Source organism: Panthera onca, chromosome B2 (assembly GCF_046562875.1).
Source record: "Panthera onca isolate mPanOnc1 chromosome B2, mPanOnc1 haplotype 2, whole genome shotgun sequence".
In the NCBI taxonomy this organism is placed as follows: domain Eukaryota; kingdom Metazoa; phylum Chordata; class Mammalia; order Carnivora; family Felidae; genus Panthera; species Panthera onca.
In genome coordinates this window covers 2,318,455-2,336,085 of record NC_138343.1, presented here as the reverse complement: position 1 = coordinate 2,336,085, position 17,631 = coordinate 2,318,455, and the positions used below count along the sequence as shown (strand labels likewise).

General features: G+C 46.6%; 1 protein-coding gene across 1 annotated transcript; it reads left to right on the top strand.

Annotated features, from left to right (window-relative positions):
- Nucleotides 1-1,353: 1,353 nt before the first annotated feature.
- On the top strand, nucleotides 1,354-16,254 carry LOC132666250 (zinc finger protein 24-like). Its single transcript, XM_078446497.2, has 4 exons — nucleotides 1,354-2,405; nucleotides 3,082-3,539; nucleotides 3,668-3,815; nucleotides 12,958-16,254. The coding sequence occupies exons 2-4, from the start codon at nucleotides 3,141-3,143 to the stop codon at nucleotides 13,896-13,898; spliced, it is 1,488 nt and encodes a 495-aa protein (XP_078302623.2). The 5' UTR covers nucleotides 1,354-2,405; nucleotides 3,082-3,140; the 3' UTR covers nucleotides 13,899-16,254.
- Nucleotides 16,255-17,631: the final 1,377 nt, after the last annotated feature.

The following is a 17,631-nucleotide window of genomic DNA, read 5'->3' as shown; positions in this document are numbered from 1 at the left end:
TCTCAGTTCTTACAAGGGCGACTGCTTTGTCACAGATCATCTATGTTTGCCTGCTCAACACTGAAGTCCTATTCATTTGTTCCCTTTTAGGCAGGTTCTCTGCTAGTCCTTTAGCAAAAGCACCTAGGTGCTTCTCTGCCTCCCACTCCACCCACCAACTTAACCTCCAAAGTGGAAGCTTTTTGTATTAGCTGCAGCCCAACATCTGTTAAATTTTTCCAGTACCCTGTTTTCTGCCTGGGATTCCGATTTTCTTAACCCTTTTGTAGTGTCTGTGTCATTCATTCTCTGTACCAGTCACCCAGGGGTTAAAACCCCTGGAACAAATGATCTCTCCTTCTGCAGAAGCTCAGTAACACAAAAATGAGCATAGCCTCAAGGAGCTCACTGCCTAGAACAGGGCAGTAAGGATTCTTACCTAGAGGTAAGAAATTCAGTTCCTAAGCGATTTTTACTGCAGTCCGTATAAAAACGTCAAGTTACTAAGAGTTGCAATAGCAATGCGGTATGAAGTACTATCACCTCCAGTTTGTAGAGGCAGTGAGTTTAGTTTAACTAATAGTCGGAGAACTCGGGATTCCGACCCCCTACCAGAAGCTGTTGAGCGCTGGGCGGACCAAGCTTAGGCCGAGAGCCCTCGTGTAACCCTGTCTTCCTGGCACATAACTGGTACTGAGCAGCTCGCAACAACACTACACCGTCTGGGCATTCAGTTCTACCCAACACACTTCAAAGGGCCCTGTAGCGGTTTTATCTTGAAATGTCAGTACGTACAGTAAGTCCAGAAATCACGTCTCTTTAACGCGAGCACAGGGGTCTCCGGCTGTGCGGCACCGAGCGCGGCCACACGGTAGGGAACCCAGCGCGGAGCGGAGTCCCTCGCGTGCAGGCCACACCGGGCGGCTCGAGCAGGTCCCCACGCCGCGAGCAAGACGCACGACAGCGCTCCGCACGCTGAGGAAGCCCCTCAGCTTCCCCTCCGACGGCCGTCCTGCTGCTGAGCCAAGTGTCTGCCTGGGAGGTGTGTCAACGTTCACAGCACTCGGCTCGGAGAGCAGAGGACGCGGCCGGGGAGGCAGGCTCCTGGGAGGGCGAGGCGGCGGCGCTCGATCCCCTTAACACCGGGAGGGTCACGAAGCAAATTCCCACAGGCCCCAACCTCCCGGGCGGGCTGCCGGCTCCCCGCCCCTGCAAGTGCCTGAGGGCCGCGCCCTGCCTCCAGGATCCACTCCGTCACCTCCCGGCGCCCCGCCCCTTCATGCACCGGCACCTCACGTCCCGCCCCCTCGCGCCCCGACGCCCCGCCCCTCACGTCCCGGCGCCCCGCCCCTCATGCCCCGAAGCCCCGCCCCCTCACGTCCCGGCCCCGCAACATCCCGGCTCGCCTGCTCCCCGCCTGAGCGTCGGGAGTGGTCGCCGCCGCCGCAGGCGTGCGCGGACGGTCGGGGTCGCCGGAAGCGACGCCGGCCGGGTGGGATTCGCGGGCGCACATCTCCGGCGGCACGGCCGCCTTCCCCCGGCCCGGTTAAGGCTCGCGTCCGGAGAGCGTCGTACCGCGACCGGGGACTCCCAGGTCGGCAAGGGGGGGTAGGGAAGAGTCCCCCTGCCCGGCAGGGTCTGTGAGGACCACCCTGGCCTGAGGGGACCGCTGCGGTTGCTCGTGGACGCGGGGCCGGCGGGGCCGGGCGGCCGGGTGACGGGAAAGGTGTTTGCGGTCCGGCTGCTCAGCTCCCCGCGGGATCTTCCTCTTCGGAAGGTGTCAACTCCTAGAAGTCCCTGTGTCCTTTATTCTGAATGATCCCTACAACGGAGAACCCCCTAAATCCATCGTTAGGGCGGGGGAGGTGGGAAGGGTGTAAAGGATGCCCAGTGGGGCAGGTGTTCGGCAGGCGACAGACGGCCTCCTTGTGGGCCTGAGCCCTGTGCCCAGAGAGCGGGGCGGGGCTGCGCGGGGCGGGGCTCCCGAGAGGACCAGCTCCCCGCCGGGACTGCGGCCCTCACCGAGGACTCACCGGGGGCCAGGCTCCGAGTTACTGCCGGCCGTACGCGCTCCAAACCACCCTACCCACGTTGTCCTGTTACCGGGCCGTGGTTGTGTAAGATGTTAACCAGGGGAAGCTGGGTGAAGGTGCAGGACTTTTCTGTTCCATTTTTGGAAATTTTCTTTAAAGGTATTCCAAAGTAATACGTTTAAAAAAAAGGTGAGATATGTTTACAGAGGGCGAAATACAGGTTTAGAGAGGTTAAGCCATACGCATAAGAGAACACGACAGGATTCAAGCCCAGGTCCTTCACCACTGCCCACCGTGGCCGTGAATTAGTCCACATTCACTTAAACGCACAGGCCCTGCCACCACGTGGAAAACAAACCATCTGCACCCACACAGCCTACTGCCTGCATTAAGGTGATTTTACTATTCATTTGTCTTCACTAGATGTGACACTTTCATTCCACTGTCTTTATGAACATGACATTACTATTCCAGGAAATTCTTGCCCTATAAGATAAAGTCGCAAATAATAGTATTTACTTCAAGAAATGACCCCTCAAAAAATCCACTTAAATGAGTCTCAGCTTTCAGTGGATAACATCCAGACTTTTTGAAACCCTCAACTCAAAACTTTCACCTCTAAACTGTCATGTCATGATCCTTGCCCAATCTTTATCCTGCCTCAAGAAATGTGCCTTACACTCCCGAAACCTCATAAAAATCCTGACTTTGCCTTCCTCCCTGGGAGATTTACTAAGACTCTGCCAAGGTAGTGCTAGCACTCATAGCAATAAATTCAGTTTGGTATTATCAATTATTTTGGCGTTATTTTTGGAAAGCAGAGATCCAACAATATTCTCAGTATTATCAAAAATGCTGTTTGACAAACATTCCTTATGTTTGGAAAAAGGTTTGAATTATTTTAAACATATTTTTTCAATTCTCTTTAATTTTGGGTGGAGCCTTCTTTGTCTTCTGAACAGAAACTTTAGACTTAGTCATGTATTTAATCAATGAGCGTGCGCGTGTGTGTGTGTGCATGTGTGTCTATGTGTGTCTATCTTCTTAACAGTGGTTTTTGTAACCTCAGGAGTGTGTCCTGAAAGGTAACACACGTGTTGCCCCCCGCCTCTGACTATCGGAGCTGGAATGGCTGGAGTACTCCTTCCACGGCCTCCTGAGGAGTCAGAGGGACTCTTCGGAGGAAACAACAAAAAATGGCCTGCCAAGGTTCAGGCGACTGGCCCACAGTGGAGCAGCCCAAACCACCAGGAGGTATTCCGCCAGCGCTTCCGACAGTTCTGCTACAAGGAGACCCCTGGGCCCCGTGAGGCCTTGAGCCAGCTCTGGGTGTTCTGCTGTGAGTGGTTAAGGCCTGAGATACGCACCAAGGAGCAGATGTTGGACTTGGTGGTGCTGGAGCAGTTCCTGACCATCCTGCCCGAGGAGCTCCAGGCCTGGGTGCGGGAGCATCACCCGGAGAGCGGGGAGCAGGCCGTGGCTGTGCTGGAGGATCTGGAGAAGGAACTGGATGAACCAGGCCAGCAGGTAGAAAAAGGGCCTGTGCTCAGTGCGGGGATGGTTGGGCGCGGGCATCAGGCTGATCCTTTGTGGGCTCTTGGGATCATGTACACTGTGGGCCCTTCAGATGCCCAGACGAGCCTGCTTGTTCTCAGGTTTCAACCCAGACCTGTGCACAGGAAGTGCTTTCTGAGACATCGGTGCCTCTGGATCCAGCTAAGGAAGCAACATATCTCCAGCCTCAACCCATGGAGATCCAGCTTAAGGGTGAATCTCAGGACCCTCAACACCAACAGGACTGTGGTTAGTGTTGACACTTGGGGCGTATGGCTCCCCTGGAGACCTTAGAATCATTCATCATTCAATAAATACATGTCGAATACTTATTACGTGCTGGGCACCATGCAAGGCGGTAGGTATAGTGAACAAAGCAGACGTGATTCTGGCTTTCACGGATCTTACAATAGTCTGGTGACAGAGGCATTAAATAAACACACAAATGAATGTACCATAACAGACTGCATATGGGGGAAGAAGGTAGAGAAAGCCTTTTTGAGGAAGTAATATGGGAGCTAAATCCTAAAAGTAGAAACTAGCCATAGACGGAAAAGCAAGGCAGGCCTAACAGCGTGTGCAAAACCAAGTGGGAAAGAAATGGGTTTGAAAGAAGGCCAGAGTGACTGGAACATGAAGAGACAGAAGAGCAGAGAGAAGGCCGTCAGGGGCCAGAACACAGGGCTGTGTGGGACCAGGTAAGGAGTCCATACATCTTTAACTTTACTGTGTGTAAGACCCACCTCTGGGTCCTGCGAGAATTCCAGCCCTAGGAAATGCTCAGTAAAGGTGAGCGATGAAGTCCAAGCAGAGGGATAACACAGGATCAGAGATCAGCTCCTTGGCTGAGAGGAGCAGTGCCAACAAGGTGGTCAGAACAAAGTGAGAGCCTGAGAAATTGTGCATTCCTCGCCCGCTTGCTCTCTTTTTTGGTTTTTGATTAGGAACTAACAGGTGCTGCGTAAGCTGGACATTAGCCAGATTGGAGAAGGAGAAGAAGGACCACTTTGAAGACTTGCTGTAGCTTAAGTCAACATTGTGAGGGCCAAAAGTAGGGCAGTTTTGAATGGTGATGGAAGGAAGGGAGGGATGAAGAGAGGTCACTTGTCCTAAAGCCCTGGGAGGTGCTGGAAAGACAACAGACTTGCTCTCACTCCTCTCCTGGCTGGAACAAGGAATCCAGGGTTCAGAGTTGGAGCATTCATACATCTCATGGGTGGAAGTGACGCCCACTCTTCCCAAGGGAAAATGGAGTGTCATTGTTAGAAATAGTGTCTACACAACATGAGTTATGCTTTCTCTTTGTTGTCTTCTTTGTTATGCTGAGGGAAGACTTAAAGGATGCAGGGTACTTCTTACATATAGGTAGGAGTGTATGAAATTCATGTTTTCCAAATTAAGGTGTTTGACATAGGGTTTTCCTAAAGAACTGAAGCTTGCTGTGTGAAGGTCAAAACTTTATTGTATTAGCCAATTAATGGGCATCTTACCCATATGTGTAACAAATTCTTGTAAACTGAACAGAGCCTGTCCTTTTCTTGAAGATATAAGCTGATCATTATGATTAATGATTCAGGCCTGCGGATCACTGCTGCTCTTGGAGACTTTTGGGTAGGAAGGGTCAGCAGCTTGTATCCTAAAATGACACCAGACTATCATGCCAGTAAATGGCAGATGTGCGATTTAAATATAGTCTGTCTCCAGGACCCGTGTTCTTAATTCCTGAGTACTGTTGGGGTATAAAAATGAGGAAGATGGAAAGTTATAGGAAATGAAACTGAAAAGGTAGGCAGAGACATTTTTAACCTTCACTGTGCATCTGGATGACTTTAAAAATATATGTGCCTGGGCCCCACCCTCAGAAATTGGCTTTCAGTTGGACTGTGGTGAGGCCCGAGCATGGACTTTTTTTTTTTTTTTTCCAACACTCCAGGTGATTTGCATGTGTAGCCAGCTAAAGTCAAGAACCCAGTGGATCACGAAGGGCTTATATACTCAACAGATGAGTTTAGGTTTTATTCTATGGGGAAATTAAAGTTCGATATTCAGAACTTTTAAGTCCTTGGGCAGTTTCAAAATTTGGTAATTTAAACTCTAAGTGTGGTACGTACAATCTACAAATGGCATGTGAAGTCAGAATAATTTTTAAAACAATACAAAACTGCACACTTCAGTACAGCCACTGTAGATGTTGGGATAGTGTGGGCCATCTGATCACACAGCTCCTGGAAAGTAAATGGCTGTAGTCACCTGAATTCTAAGTTCTGCTAAGGAGCACAGTTTCTTGAATAAACCATGTCTTCAAGTCTCTGTAAAGAAGTCTGATAGCAACAAAGTCAGTATCGGTGTACATCCCTTAGACCACTTTGGAAAACCTCCCATGGGATTAATTATACATTGAGAGCACGTGACTTGTTTTTAGTGTTTGCTTATTGATTTTGAGAGAAAGAGAAGGCGTGGGGGAGGGGCAGAGAGTGAGAGCATCTCCAGCAGGCTCCACACTGTCAGTGCCGACCCTGACACAGGGCTTGAACTCATGAACCGTGAGATCATGACCTGAGCCGAAATGAAGTCGGACATTTAACCGACTGAGCCACCCAGGCACCCCAAAACCAGTGTCGTTTTAAAATGTGAAATCAGGGGCACCTGGGTGGCTCAGTCGGTTAAACGGCCAAATCCTGATTTCGACTCGGGTCATCATCTCACGGTTGCTGAGTTCCAGCCCCACATCAAGCCTGCTTGGGAATCTGCCTCCCTCTCTCTCTGCCCCTCCCGCCACTCACCCTCTATCTCCAAAATAAACAAAAGTCAACTTTAAAAATAAAATGCGAAATCAATTTTTTTCATAGGAAGTTTATGAGATTTCCTGACATATCAGTTATCGAGGCAACATTCTCTCACATCCTTTTCCTGTGGGTTCGGTCTTCCTGAAGTTCATTCTTTAATAACTACTTCAGGCACTTTGTGTGTAGACTTCATCTTTGCTTATCTGAAAACACCCTAATTTTGCCCTCCCTTTCTTTTTTTTTTTTTTTCAACGTTTTTTATTTATTTTGGGGACAGAGAGAGACAGAGCATGAACGGGGGAGGGGCAGAGAGAGAGGGAGACACAGAATCGGAAACAGGCTCCAGGCTCCGAGCCATCAGCCCAGAGCCCGACGCGGGGCTCGAGCCCACGTCGAGACCGTGACCTGGCTGAAGTCGGACGCTTAACCGACTGCGCCACCCAGGCGCCCCTTGCCCTCCCTTTCTAATCCCAGTTCAGCTAGAGTAAAATTTGGAATGACAGGTTTTTTCCTCAGGTTTTGAAGGTTCTGCTGGTCCCGCCGCCTCTAGTAGCTACTCTTGTAACTGCTGTAATTTGCTAGCAAAAGGCTCCTGTCAGTCTCAATGCTTTTGTGACATTTTTAGGAATTCCATCTTTTCTTATTAGTAGTGTTTACATTTACTCTTAACCTTTATAAGATGAAGTGTCACTGGGGCGCCTGGGTGGCTCAGTCGGTTAAGCGTCCGACTTCAGCCAGGTCACGATCTCGCGGTCCGTGAGTTCGAGCCCCGCATCGGCCTCTGGGCTGATGGCTCAGAGCCTGGAGCCTGCTTCAGATTCTGTGTCTCCCTCTCTCTCTGCCCCTCCCCTGCTCACGCTCTGTGTCTCTGTAACAAATAAACATTAAAAAAAATTTTTTTAGGGGCACCTGGGTGGCTCAGTCGGTTAAGTGGCCGACTTCGGCTCAGGTCACGATCTCACTGTCCATGGGTTCGAGCCCCGCATCGGGCTCTGTGCTGACGGCTCAGAGCCCGGAGCCTGTTTCAGATTCTGTGTCTCCCTCTCTCTCTGACCCTCCCCCGTTCATGCTCTGTCTCTCTCTGTCTCAAAAATAAATAAACGTTAAAAAAAAAAATTAAAAAAAAAAAAAAAAAGATGAAGTGTCACTAAAAAGCGTGTCCTGTTAGGGTTTTATTTTTACTCATCTTCCTTCGCCCATAAATGCCCTGTTGCTCTAAGGACCCTTGTTTTTCTTCAGTTCTGGAAAATTCTCAGCTATCAGTTCTTTAAATAATGTGGGTTTTTGTTTTTGTTTTATTCCTTACGTATTTTCTTCTGGAACTCCCAGAACACACTGGTTAGGACCTATTTATCATCTGTTCATTTTGCTTAACTGCTTTTTCACATCTATTATGTCTTTGTCTCTGTGGTACATCCCAGGGGAGTCCTGTTATGTTCCAGTTTATTCTCTCGGACTCTGGTTTATCCACTTTTAAAATCTCTATCCAGTTTTTATACTGTCTACTCTTGTTCCATTTTTGCTGATTTTATTTCCTAACTCTGTGTTTATGTGATGTGCATACTATGACATCAGTTATCTGTTTTAGGGATCTTTAATCTTTTCAGGATTTTTGATGAGAATAATTTCATCTGGGTTGAATTCATGTTCCAAGTGATGACTTTGTTAATCCTCTTTCCTAGCATTCCATTCACGTTTTGAAATTTTCATGTCTGGGTCCGTTTTGAGTTCCTTCCGATCTGCTTCACGCTCTCCCCTTCCTTAGCAATTCTCTCATTACCTGTGCCCCACTCCCACCCCAGAACCGGGGCTCCAGTGTCATGCGGGGAAACACAGACCATCAGTGTCATCACAGGTGTCCCCACAGGGTTGTTGGCCGCCGTGCTGTCCACGTGCTTGTGTGTGTGTGTGTGTCCCACCCAGACTCTGGCACGAGCTGTGAGCTAGAACCTGGCCCATGGCTTCCACTGTAGCTCCCATTCTGTGGTGTTGTTCCCTTTCTGGTCCACAGAGATGTTTGTCTTGTCTTTTTAGCACAGACTTGTTTTAGAGTAATTTTTATTTTTTTTTATTTTTTTTTTTAACGTTTATTTATTTTTGAGATACAGAGAGACACAGCATGAACGGGGGAGGGGCAGAGAGAGAGGGAGACACAGAATCGGAAGCAGGCTCCAGGCTCTGAGCCATTAGCCCAGAGCCCGACGCGGGGCTTGAACTCGCAGACCGCAAGATCGTGACCTGAGCTGAAGTCGGACGCTTAACCGGCTGAGCCACCCAGCCGCCCCTAGAGTAATTTTTATTTTTATCACTCCATGTATGTGAAGATGAAGCGTGAAGTCGCTGTGTTGTCCTGACTAAAAAGCACACCATTTTCCCCAACCTTTTTTAGTGGGTTAGAAATTATGTTTCTGTACTATGCTTTTTCTTTTCCTTCTTTTTTTGTTTTGGCGTTGATTCATTTTTGAGAGACAGAAAGAGAACGTAAGCAGGGGTGGGGCAGAGAGAGAGGGAGACACAGAATCCAAAGCAGGTTCCAGGCTCTGAGCTGTCAGCACAGAGCTCGACGCAGGACTCAAACTCATGAACTGTGAGATCGTGACCTGAGCTGAAATTAGATGCTTAACTGACTGAGCCACTCAGGTGCCCCACCTATGCTAAGCTTTTTGATAATAATCCATAAGTTTTCTTCTCATGCTGATATGAATTTTAGTTCTATTATATGTGCAGTGATGTTTTGGATCTCATCTAGAGTACATTTTATATTTGCTTATGGCTTTAAAAGACCATGTTCTTGCATAAATGTGTACTTTGTGTAATTTTCCTTTGAATTCTGCACACAGATGTATCTAAGGTAGATGTAACGTAAGGTTTTAAAGTGCCCCAAAACTTTACGATAACCACGTATAACCAGTGACATGAGATTTTTGTTTTGTCACCCGTGTGGCAGGGTGGTCTGGTGAGTAATGATCGCAGGCCCTGGTCCTAAAAGGAGGCCCGGGAAAAGGCTCCTATCACTCTGGGCAGCTTGCTTCTCTGCTCCACCTCATCTCTGGGTTTTTGCCCTTCATACGTGGATGCCCTGACCCCCATGACGGCTGTCACCCTCCTCAGCAGGGGGCCAGTGAGAGATCTCACATCTACTGTTAGACCTTGGCTCCTTCCCACCCTGCTCCCAGAGTCTCCTTAGTTGACCCATTTGGGCACATTTGGCCAGTGCCTCTGCCTAGGGTTAGGTCTGCCCTTCACTCTGGGTCCTAAAATGGGGTTACTTTCACAGAGAATCTGCCTTGAGTGGGACAGTCTCACTGTTTTCCAGAAACTGTCAACCACTGAGGAAGTGGCCACATCTCCCACCCTGGAGGAGTGTGGTCATTGGGATGCTGCTCGAGTCACGTCTGTAGGAGACACAGGCAGGGCAGTTATGGGAGCATGCCTTCCCTGGGTCAGGTCGGTGGGAGAGTCTAGGTCTGTTAAAAGACGCTTCTCTGTGTTGGTGACTATTTACCTGGGGCGTCTCAAATGACCCACAGAGCGGAGCTTCAGGATTGACAGACTCCCAGGTTTTGGGATTTTCTTTTTGTTTTGTTTTTTTTAATTTAACTTCATTTTTTATTTTTTTTAAATTTACATCCAAATTAGTTAGTATATAGTGAAGCAATGATTTCAGTAGGTTCCTTAATGCTCCTTACCCATTTAGCCCATCCCCCCTCCCACAACCCCTCCAGCAACCCTCAGTTCGTTCTCCATATTTATGAGTCTCTTTTGTTTTGTCCCCCTCCCTGTTTTTATATTATTTTTATTTCCCTTCCCTTATGTTCATCTGATTTGTCTCTTAAAGTCCTCATATGAGTGAAGTCATATGATTTTTGTCTTTCTCTGACTAATTTCGCTTAGCATAATACCCTCCAGTTCCATCCACGTAGTCGCAAATGGCAAGATTTCATTCTTTTTGATTGCCGAGTAATACTCCATTGTATATACATACCACATTTTCTTTATCCATTCATCCATCGAAGGACATTTGGGCTCTTTCCATACTTTGGCTATTGTTGATAGTGCTGCTGTAAACATTGGAATGCATGTGTCCTTTCGAAACAGCCCACCTGTATCCCTTGGATAAATACCTAGTAGTGCAATTGCTGGGTCTTAGGATAGTTCTATTTTTAATATTTTGAGTAACCTCTATACTGTTTTCCAGAGTGGCTGCACCAGTTTGCAATCCGATCAACAGTGCAAAAGATATTCTTTCTCCACATCCTTGCCAACATCTGTTGTTGCCTGATTTGTTAATGTTAGCCGTTCTGACAGGTGTAAGGTGGTATCTCATTGTGGTTTTGATTTGTATTTCCCTGATGATGAGTGATGTTGAGCATTTTTTCATGTGTCGGTTGGCCATCTGGATGTCTTCTTTGGAAAAGCGGCTATTCATGTCTTTTGCCCTTTTCTTCACTGGATTATTTGTTTTTTGGGTGTTGAGTTTGATGAGTTCTTTATAGATTTTGTATACTAACTCTTTATCTGGTATGTCATTTGCAAATATCTTCTCCCATTCTGTCGGTTGCCTTTTAGTTTTGCTGATTGTTTCCTTCGCTGTGCAGAAGCTTTTTATTTTGATGAGGTCCCAGTAGTTCCTTTTTGCTTTTGTTTCCCTTGCCTCCGGAGACATGTTGAGTAAGAATTTGCTGTGGCCAAGATCCAAGAGGTTCTTGCCTGCTTTCTCCTCAAGGATTTTGATGGCTTCCTGTCTTACATTGAGGTCTTTCATCCACTTTGAGTTTATTTTTGTGTATGGTGTAAGGAAGTGATCCAGGTTCATCCTTCTGCATGTCACCGTCCAGTTTGCCCAGCACCACTTGCTGAAGAGACTGTCTTTATTCCATTGGATAGTCTTTCCTGCTTTGTCAAAGATTAGTTGCCCATACGTTTGTGGGTCCATTTCTGGGTTCTCTGTTCTATTCCACTGATCTGAGTGTCTGTTCTTGTGCCAGTACCATACTGTCTTGATGATTACAGCTTTGTAGTAGAGCTTGAAGTCTGGGATTATGATGCTTCCTGCTTTGGTTTTATTTTTCAAGATCGCTTTGGCTATTCGGGGTCTTTTCTGGTTCCATACAAATTTTAGGATTATTTGTTCTAGCTCTGTGAAGAATGCTGGTGTTACTTTGATAGGGATCGCGTTGAATATGTAGATTGCTTTGGGTAGTGTCGACATTTTAACAATATTTGTTCTTCCTATCCAGCAGCATGGAATCTTTTTCCATTTCCTTGTGTCTTCTTCAATTTCTTTCATCAGCTTTCTATAGTTTTCAGTGTATAGGTTTTTCACCTCTTTGGTTAGATTTATTCTTAGGTATTTTATGGTTTTTGGTGCAACTGTAAATGGGATCGATTCCTTGATTTCTCTTTCTGTCACTTCATTGTTGATGTATAGGAATGCAACTGATTTCTGTGCATTGATTTTATATTCTGCAACTTTGCTGAATTCATGAATCAGTTCTTGCAGTTTTTTGGTGGAATCTTTTTGGGTTTTCCATATAGAGTATCATGTCATCTGCGAAGAGTGAAAGTTTGACCTCCTCTTGGCCGATTTGGATGCGTTTTATTTCTTTGTGTTGTCTGATTGCAGAGGCGAAGACTCCCAATACTATGTTGAATAACAGTGGCGAGAGTGGACATCCCTGTCTTGTTCCTGACCTTAGGGGAGAGCTCTCAGTTTTTCCCCATTTGGATGATATTAACGTTGGGTCCTTCTTATATGGCTTTTATGATATCGAGGTATGATCCTTCTATCCTTACTTTCTTGAGGGTTTTTATCCAGAAAGGATGCTGTATTTTGTCAAATGCTTTCTCTGCATGTATTGAGAGGATCATATGGTTCTTGTCATTTCTTTTATTGATGTGACGAGTCACGTTAATTGTTTTGAGGATATTGAGCCAGCCCTGCATCCCAGGTATAAATCCGCTTGGTCATGGTGAATACTTTTTTTAATGTATTGTTGGATCCGGTTGGCTAATATCTTTTGAGGATTTTTACATCCATGTTCATCAGGGCAGACTCCCAGGTTTTTCTTTGCAAGAAGAGTAGTCATGTCTTTGGGACCACATCAGTTTCTGTCTGTCCCCACATGATAATATCCTATTGTGCCCCATATGTCCAGACATGCTTGTTCTGCGTATTTGGAAATAGGATACTTTTCTGTGCTCTGACCCCTCATTTTTCAGTACTCCAGGGGCCTTCATGGCCCCCTGCATGGAGCTGCTTCTCAGCTCCACATCAGCACCAGCCCCCTGGCAGCTTCCCTCCTCTCACAGCCCTGTGCCTTCGTCCATCTCGACCCCACTTTGGCCTTCCCTCGGAACCCACTGTCCTCTCAGATCCTCTCCTGTTATTGACTTACGCCCCACTGACCATCTCCGTCTGCACAAGCCATGCCTGGCCAGTGCAGCCACTGCTGGTCCCTCTTCCTTTGCCTTCCCCCACTGTCTTCCTCATATGGTGTGGAACAATTGTGTTGGTATAGTTAAGCTGTGTACTTGTAGTAGGTGTGTTTAATTTTACTTCCTGTATGTTTCAGTGATGTTTGAAATCTCTCCTTTTGTTTCAGATGACGTAATCAGAATTGAGAAAGGAGAATCGATTCAAAAGCAGGAGCTTACCATAGATACAGAGTCTCCAAAAAAGTCACCTGGCCAAATCAACGGAAAAGTCCCTCATTGTGAAGAAACCCAAGAACATGAAGGACAGACAAAGAGATATCAGAGAAATTCTTCAACCGAGAGAAGATATAAGTGTGACGAGTGTGGGAGAAGATTCACTCAAAACTCAAGCCTCATTAGACATAAGAGAATCCACACTGGAGACAGACCCTATTCGTGTAACGTGTGCGGCAAAACCTTCATCCAGAGTTCCCAACTTATTGACCATCAGAGAATACATAACCGATTAAAACCATATCAGTGTGATGAGTGTGGAAAAGCCTTTTATTACAGTTCACACCTTGTTCAGCATCAAAGGACCCACACTGGAGAAAAACCTTTCCAGTGCGGTGAGTGTGGGAAAGCCTTTCACTACAGCTCCGGCCTCGTTCGGCACCAGAGGACCCACACGGGAGAGAAGCCCTACCAGTGTCACGTCTGTGGAAAGGCTTTCTGTCTGAGCTCGCACCTGATTCAGCACCAGCGCGTGCACACTGGGGAGAAGCCGTACCAGTGCAGCGAGTGTGGGAAAAGCTTCAGCCAGAGCTCAGGCCTCTTCCATCACCACAGGATCCACAGTGGGGAGAAGCCGTATGAATGTGATGAGTGTGGAAAGGCCTTCAGTCACAGCTCAGCCCTGGTTGGGCACCAGCGAATCCACAGTGGAGAGAGGCCCTATGAGTGTGACGTGTGCGGGAAGGCGTTCAGTTATAGCTCCCATCTTCTGGGACATCGAAGGATCCACACTGGGGAGAAGCCCTATGAGTGTGACGTGTGCGGGAAAGCTTTCCGGCGGAGCTCGCACCTCCTGGTACATCAGCGAATCCACATCGTAGAGAAGCCCTGGTGATGTCAGCAATGGTGCAGAATTATCCATCCGCACTTTCCTGCAGAACGCCAGATAGGGACGTCTCCGTGATGGAGAAGTAGGGAATTCTGTGATCACCATTGCGGTTTCCGGTGTCATTTGAAAATACTTCTGGAGGCTGAAAGAGGCAATCACCTGACAGCTTGCCAAACAAGCATGTCGTCTGATGACCTGGGACCTTGGAGGGGCTCGTTCCACATCCTCAGACTTTCTTCCTGCAAGCAGGGGCCAGGAGATCTCTATAATCCGTTAGATATGTCCCCAGGGTGCTAGAGATGCTGCTATTCCCTCCCCTGCCTCCTTTCGTCCCTATTTTCTTTGGAGTTGGAGTGATGATCTTGTCTGAAGTGTGAGTTTAGAGTTACTTGATTTACATTTTTAAGAATCCTGAATTTTTGGTTAGCTTGATAAAAGACCTCAGCCTATCGGTTGTCTACACTAAAAACATAAATACAAAAACCACTTTGTAATTTGGGATAAACGTTTGGGTGGGTAGGAAGGTTCCATGGGATGGAGCAGGAGGGTTGATCACACACATCCGGTGACCTTTCATATCTTCCACCAGAGATGTCAAACAGGCCAGGGCGCTGTATTTGGCCCGTATGTGCGTTTTTCCCACATAGTATGTTTTGTGATAACATGAAATTATTTCAACTTTTAAAAATCTGGAGATTTCACATCGAATCTGACTTTCCAGATTCTCTCACAAAAACGCATGATGTGGCAATAGTAGATGCCACCTTCCCACGAGGCAGGAGTTGACTGGAGCAGATTATCACCCACTGCGGATGGACACAGTCCACTACCACACAGCGACCTGGGCTCCCTGACCACCCGCTGCTCCCCCTACCTGTGTGAGCCCTGCCCTGCTCTCCGGGCTTCTCAGGACCACCTTGCCACCAAAACACTGCACTTTAGCTTTAGGCGCTGGCCCCCAAGAAGATTTTCTCTGAAGAAAAGGCTTTCTGCTAACAAAAGCTTGAAGATTTACTATAAAAGATTTAAGGAGCACCTGGGTGGCTTAGTCAGTCGGACATCTGACTCCTGATCTCCGCTCGGGTCTTGATCTCAGGGTAGTGAGTTCAAGCCCCTTCTTGGGCACTGCGCTGGGCATGAAGCCTACTTAAATAAACAAATTTAAAAATGTATACTTGAGCACCTGAAGGTAGAGGAAAGCCACGGTAAAATTTTCCTTAGATAGAACGTACAGGTACTTATTGAGAGTCAACTGTGATGGCTTCTAGCCAGACCTGTGGAGACTAGTTCTTCCTGTGAGATGAAAACCGCATGCTGATGGGAGTCAACACTAATGTTGGAGTGAACAGGCTCAGGGCCCAAAGCAGAGGTGCAGCTGAGGGAGAGAAGCTCAAGATCTGAAGCCACAGGGGCGGCAAGGCCGTGGAATGAGGCCCAAATGGGAGAGTGGGGAGAGGATGAGGCCCAAATGGGAGAGTGGGAAGAAAAAGCTACGAATAAGGGAGGGTCAGGGATGAACAGGGAAGGAGAAAGGTCAGAGACACAAGATAAACCAACCGCAGACAGGAAGTGGAAGCAAAGGCAGTGAAAACATGGAAGACCTGGAGGCTGAAGCCCTCAGTATTAATCCACCCTTCATTTCTATGCCTTGGAGGTCACATCCCTGGTAATGAAAGACCCGTACCCAATCTCAGCTCACTGCGGTTTGTACCGCGCCCCGGGCCCTGTGTGGGCCTCTGGGTGATGGGACACAGGACACCGGTGTCCTATGGAAAAGCCATGTTCTACGGCTTCTTAGCAAAGCCAGCCAAGCAGAAGGACTCTCCCCAGGAGAAGGAAGACATTCTTGGCCTCTGTGGGAAGCGGGTGATTTGCCCATTCCTCCTAAAAAGGAAAAAGTGCGTTGTGAGATAGCAGTACCCATCTTATACTAAATAAATGATGTGGCAAAATGAAAAGTCCTTTGCAGACTGTGACAATCATGGCTGTTATTTGTTGGAACAGCAGTCGTGTCCAGCATCTTGTATCTCATGTCAGCATCCCAGCTCTTCTGTAAGGTACGATTTAGTATCTTAAACAGTATGTAGATGTGATTTATTCTTACGAAGGGCTTATAATAAAATGAAAAGTTTTTACTATGTTTAAATGTTAAGCAGCCTACACAAGTATTTTTAAAATATGATAATATGTAAAACAGTCTTAAAATATTAAAAATTGGAAATAACAAAATATCAACAGTGTATTTAGGTCATGAAAAGGGAGTGATTCTCACCTTTCTACTCTATATTCCAGATGAAAACATTAGAATTCATCATACACATGCGGTAAATACTTTTTAAAAATTAAAATATTACAGAATTGAGCCTTTCTGGAGATGATTCTTTGGTAGCTTTTTCAATTATTTCCTTTAGGATTGGTTTATTAGGTTTTTCTACTTTTTTTTTTTTTTTTTTTAAGTAATCCCTACACCCACCGTGGGGCTCAAAACTGCATCGCTGAGATCAAGAGTCGTATGCTCCACTGACTGAGCCAACAAGGTGCTCCTAGATTTTTCCACTACTTTTTTTTTTTTAACTTTATTTATTTTGAGAGAGAGAGAGAGAGCCGTGCACATGAGTGGGAGAGGGGCAGAGAGAGAGAGAGACTGAGAATGCCAAGCAGGCTCCACACTGTCAGCACAGAGCCTGCTTCAGGGCTTGAACTCAAAAACTGTGAGATCATGACCTGAGTCGAAATCAAGAGCCTGATTCAGGGCTTGAACTCAAGAACTGTGAGATCATGACCTGAGTCGAAATCAAGAGTCGGATGCTTCACTAGCAGCTACCCAGGCACCCTGATTTTTCTTCTTGAATAAATTTTGGAACTAAAGGTTCTTTCCCAGAAAATCCCCATCATTAAGATTTTTAAAATTTTGATAGCATACTTTCTTCTTCATCTGCTATTTGTCATTTACAATTTTTAAATTTTTTCTCTCAATTGGATTTACTATAGGTTTTTTTGTTTTTAATGGGCTTGCTTACAAATAGTTCATTTTTGGATCTATTAATGTCACTTTTTCTATTTTCTAATTCTTATTTTTCTAAACTTTTACTTGGGGGTTTCTTTTTCTAATTCCTTGAATGCTCAGTGATGTGAGGAACAAAGGCAAAAAGGAAATGTAGATAAAATTAAATTTCCTTATAGCCTGCAGCCATTGACAAACACTTGAGGCAGGCAGGGTGTAACATTTCTCCAGGAACTCCCTACTGTTTCAATGTTAATGCCTCACTAGAGGGAAAAACCTTAACTTGACCTGCTGGATCTTTAACATATGAAAATCCCTTTGGAAACTTCCTTTGTCTTTACCTCCCCAACTCCCAAGTAGATAATCAATCTGTCTTCACAATCCCCGGGTGGCTCTTCCTGCCCACAGGTCCAGTCCCCGTGCTATAATAAAACCACCTGTTTGTGCAGAAGATGTCTCAAGAATTCTTTCTTTACCACATCATTTTGTTCATTTATTTTCTCCCTTTTTAAATAATGAAAGCAAGTGAAAATATACACCCATAAAATACTGTTATTTTGAAATAGTGTACTTGTGGGGCACCTGGGTGGCTCAGTTGTTAAGCATCCAGCTTTGGCTCAGGTCATGATCTCACCGTTCGTGGGTTCGAGCCCTGCATTGGGCTCTCTCCCGTCAGCTCAGAGCCAGCTTCGGATCCTCTGTCTCTCTGCCCCTCCCTGCTCGCTTTCTCTGTTT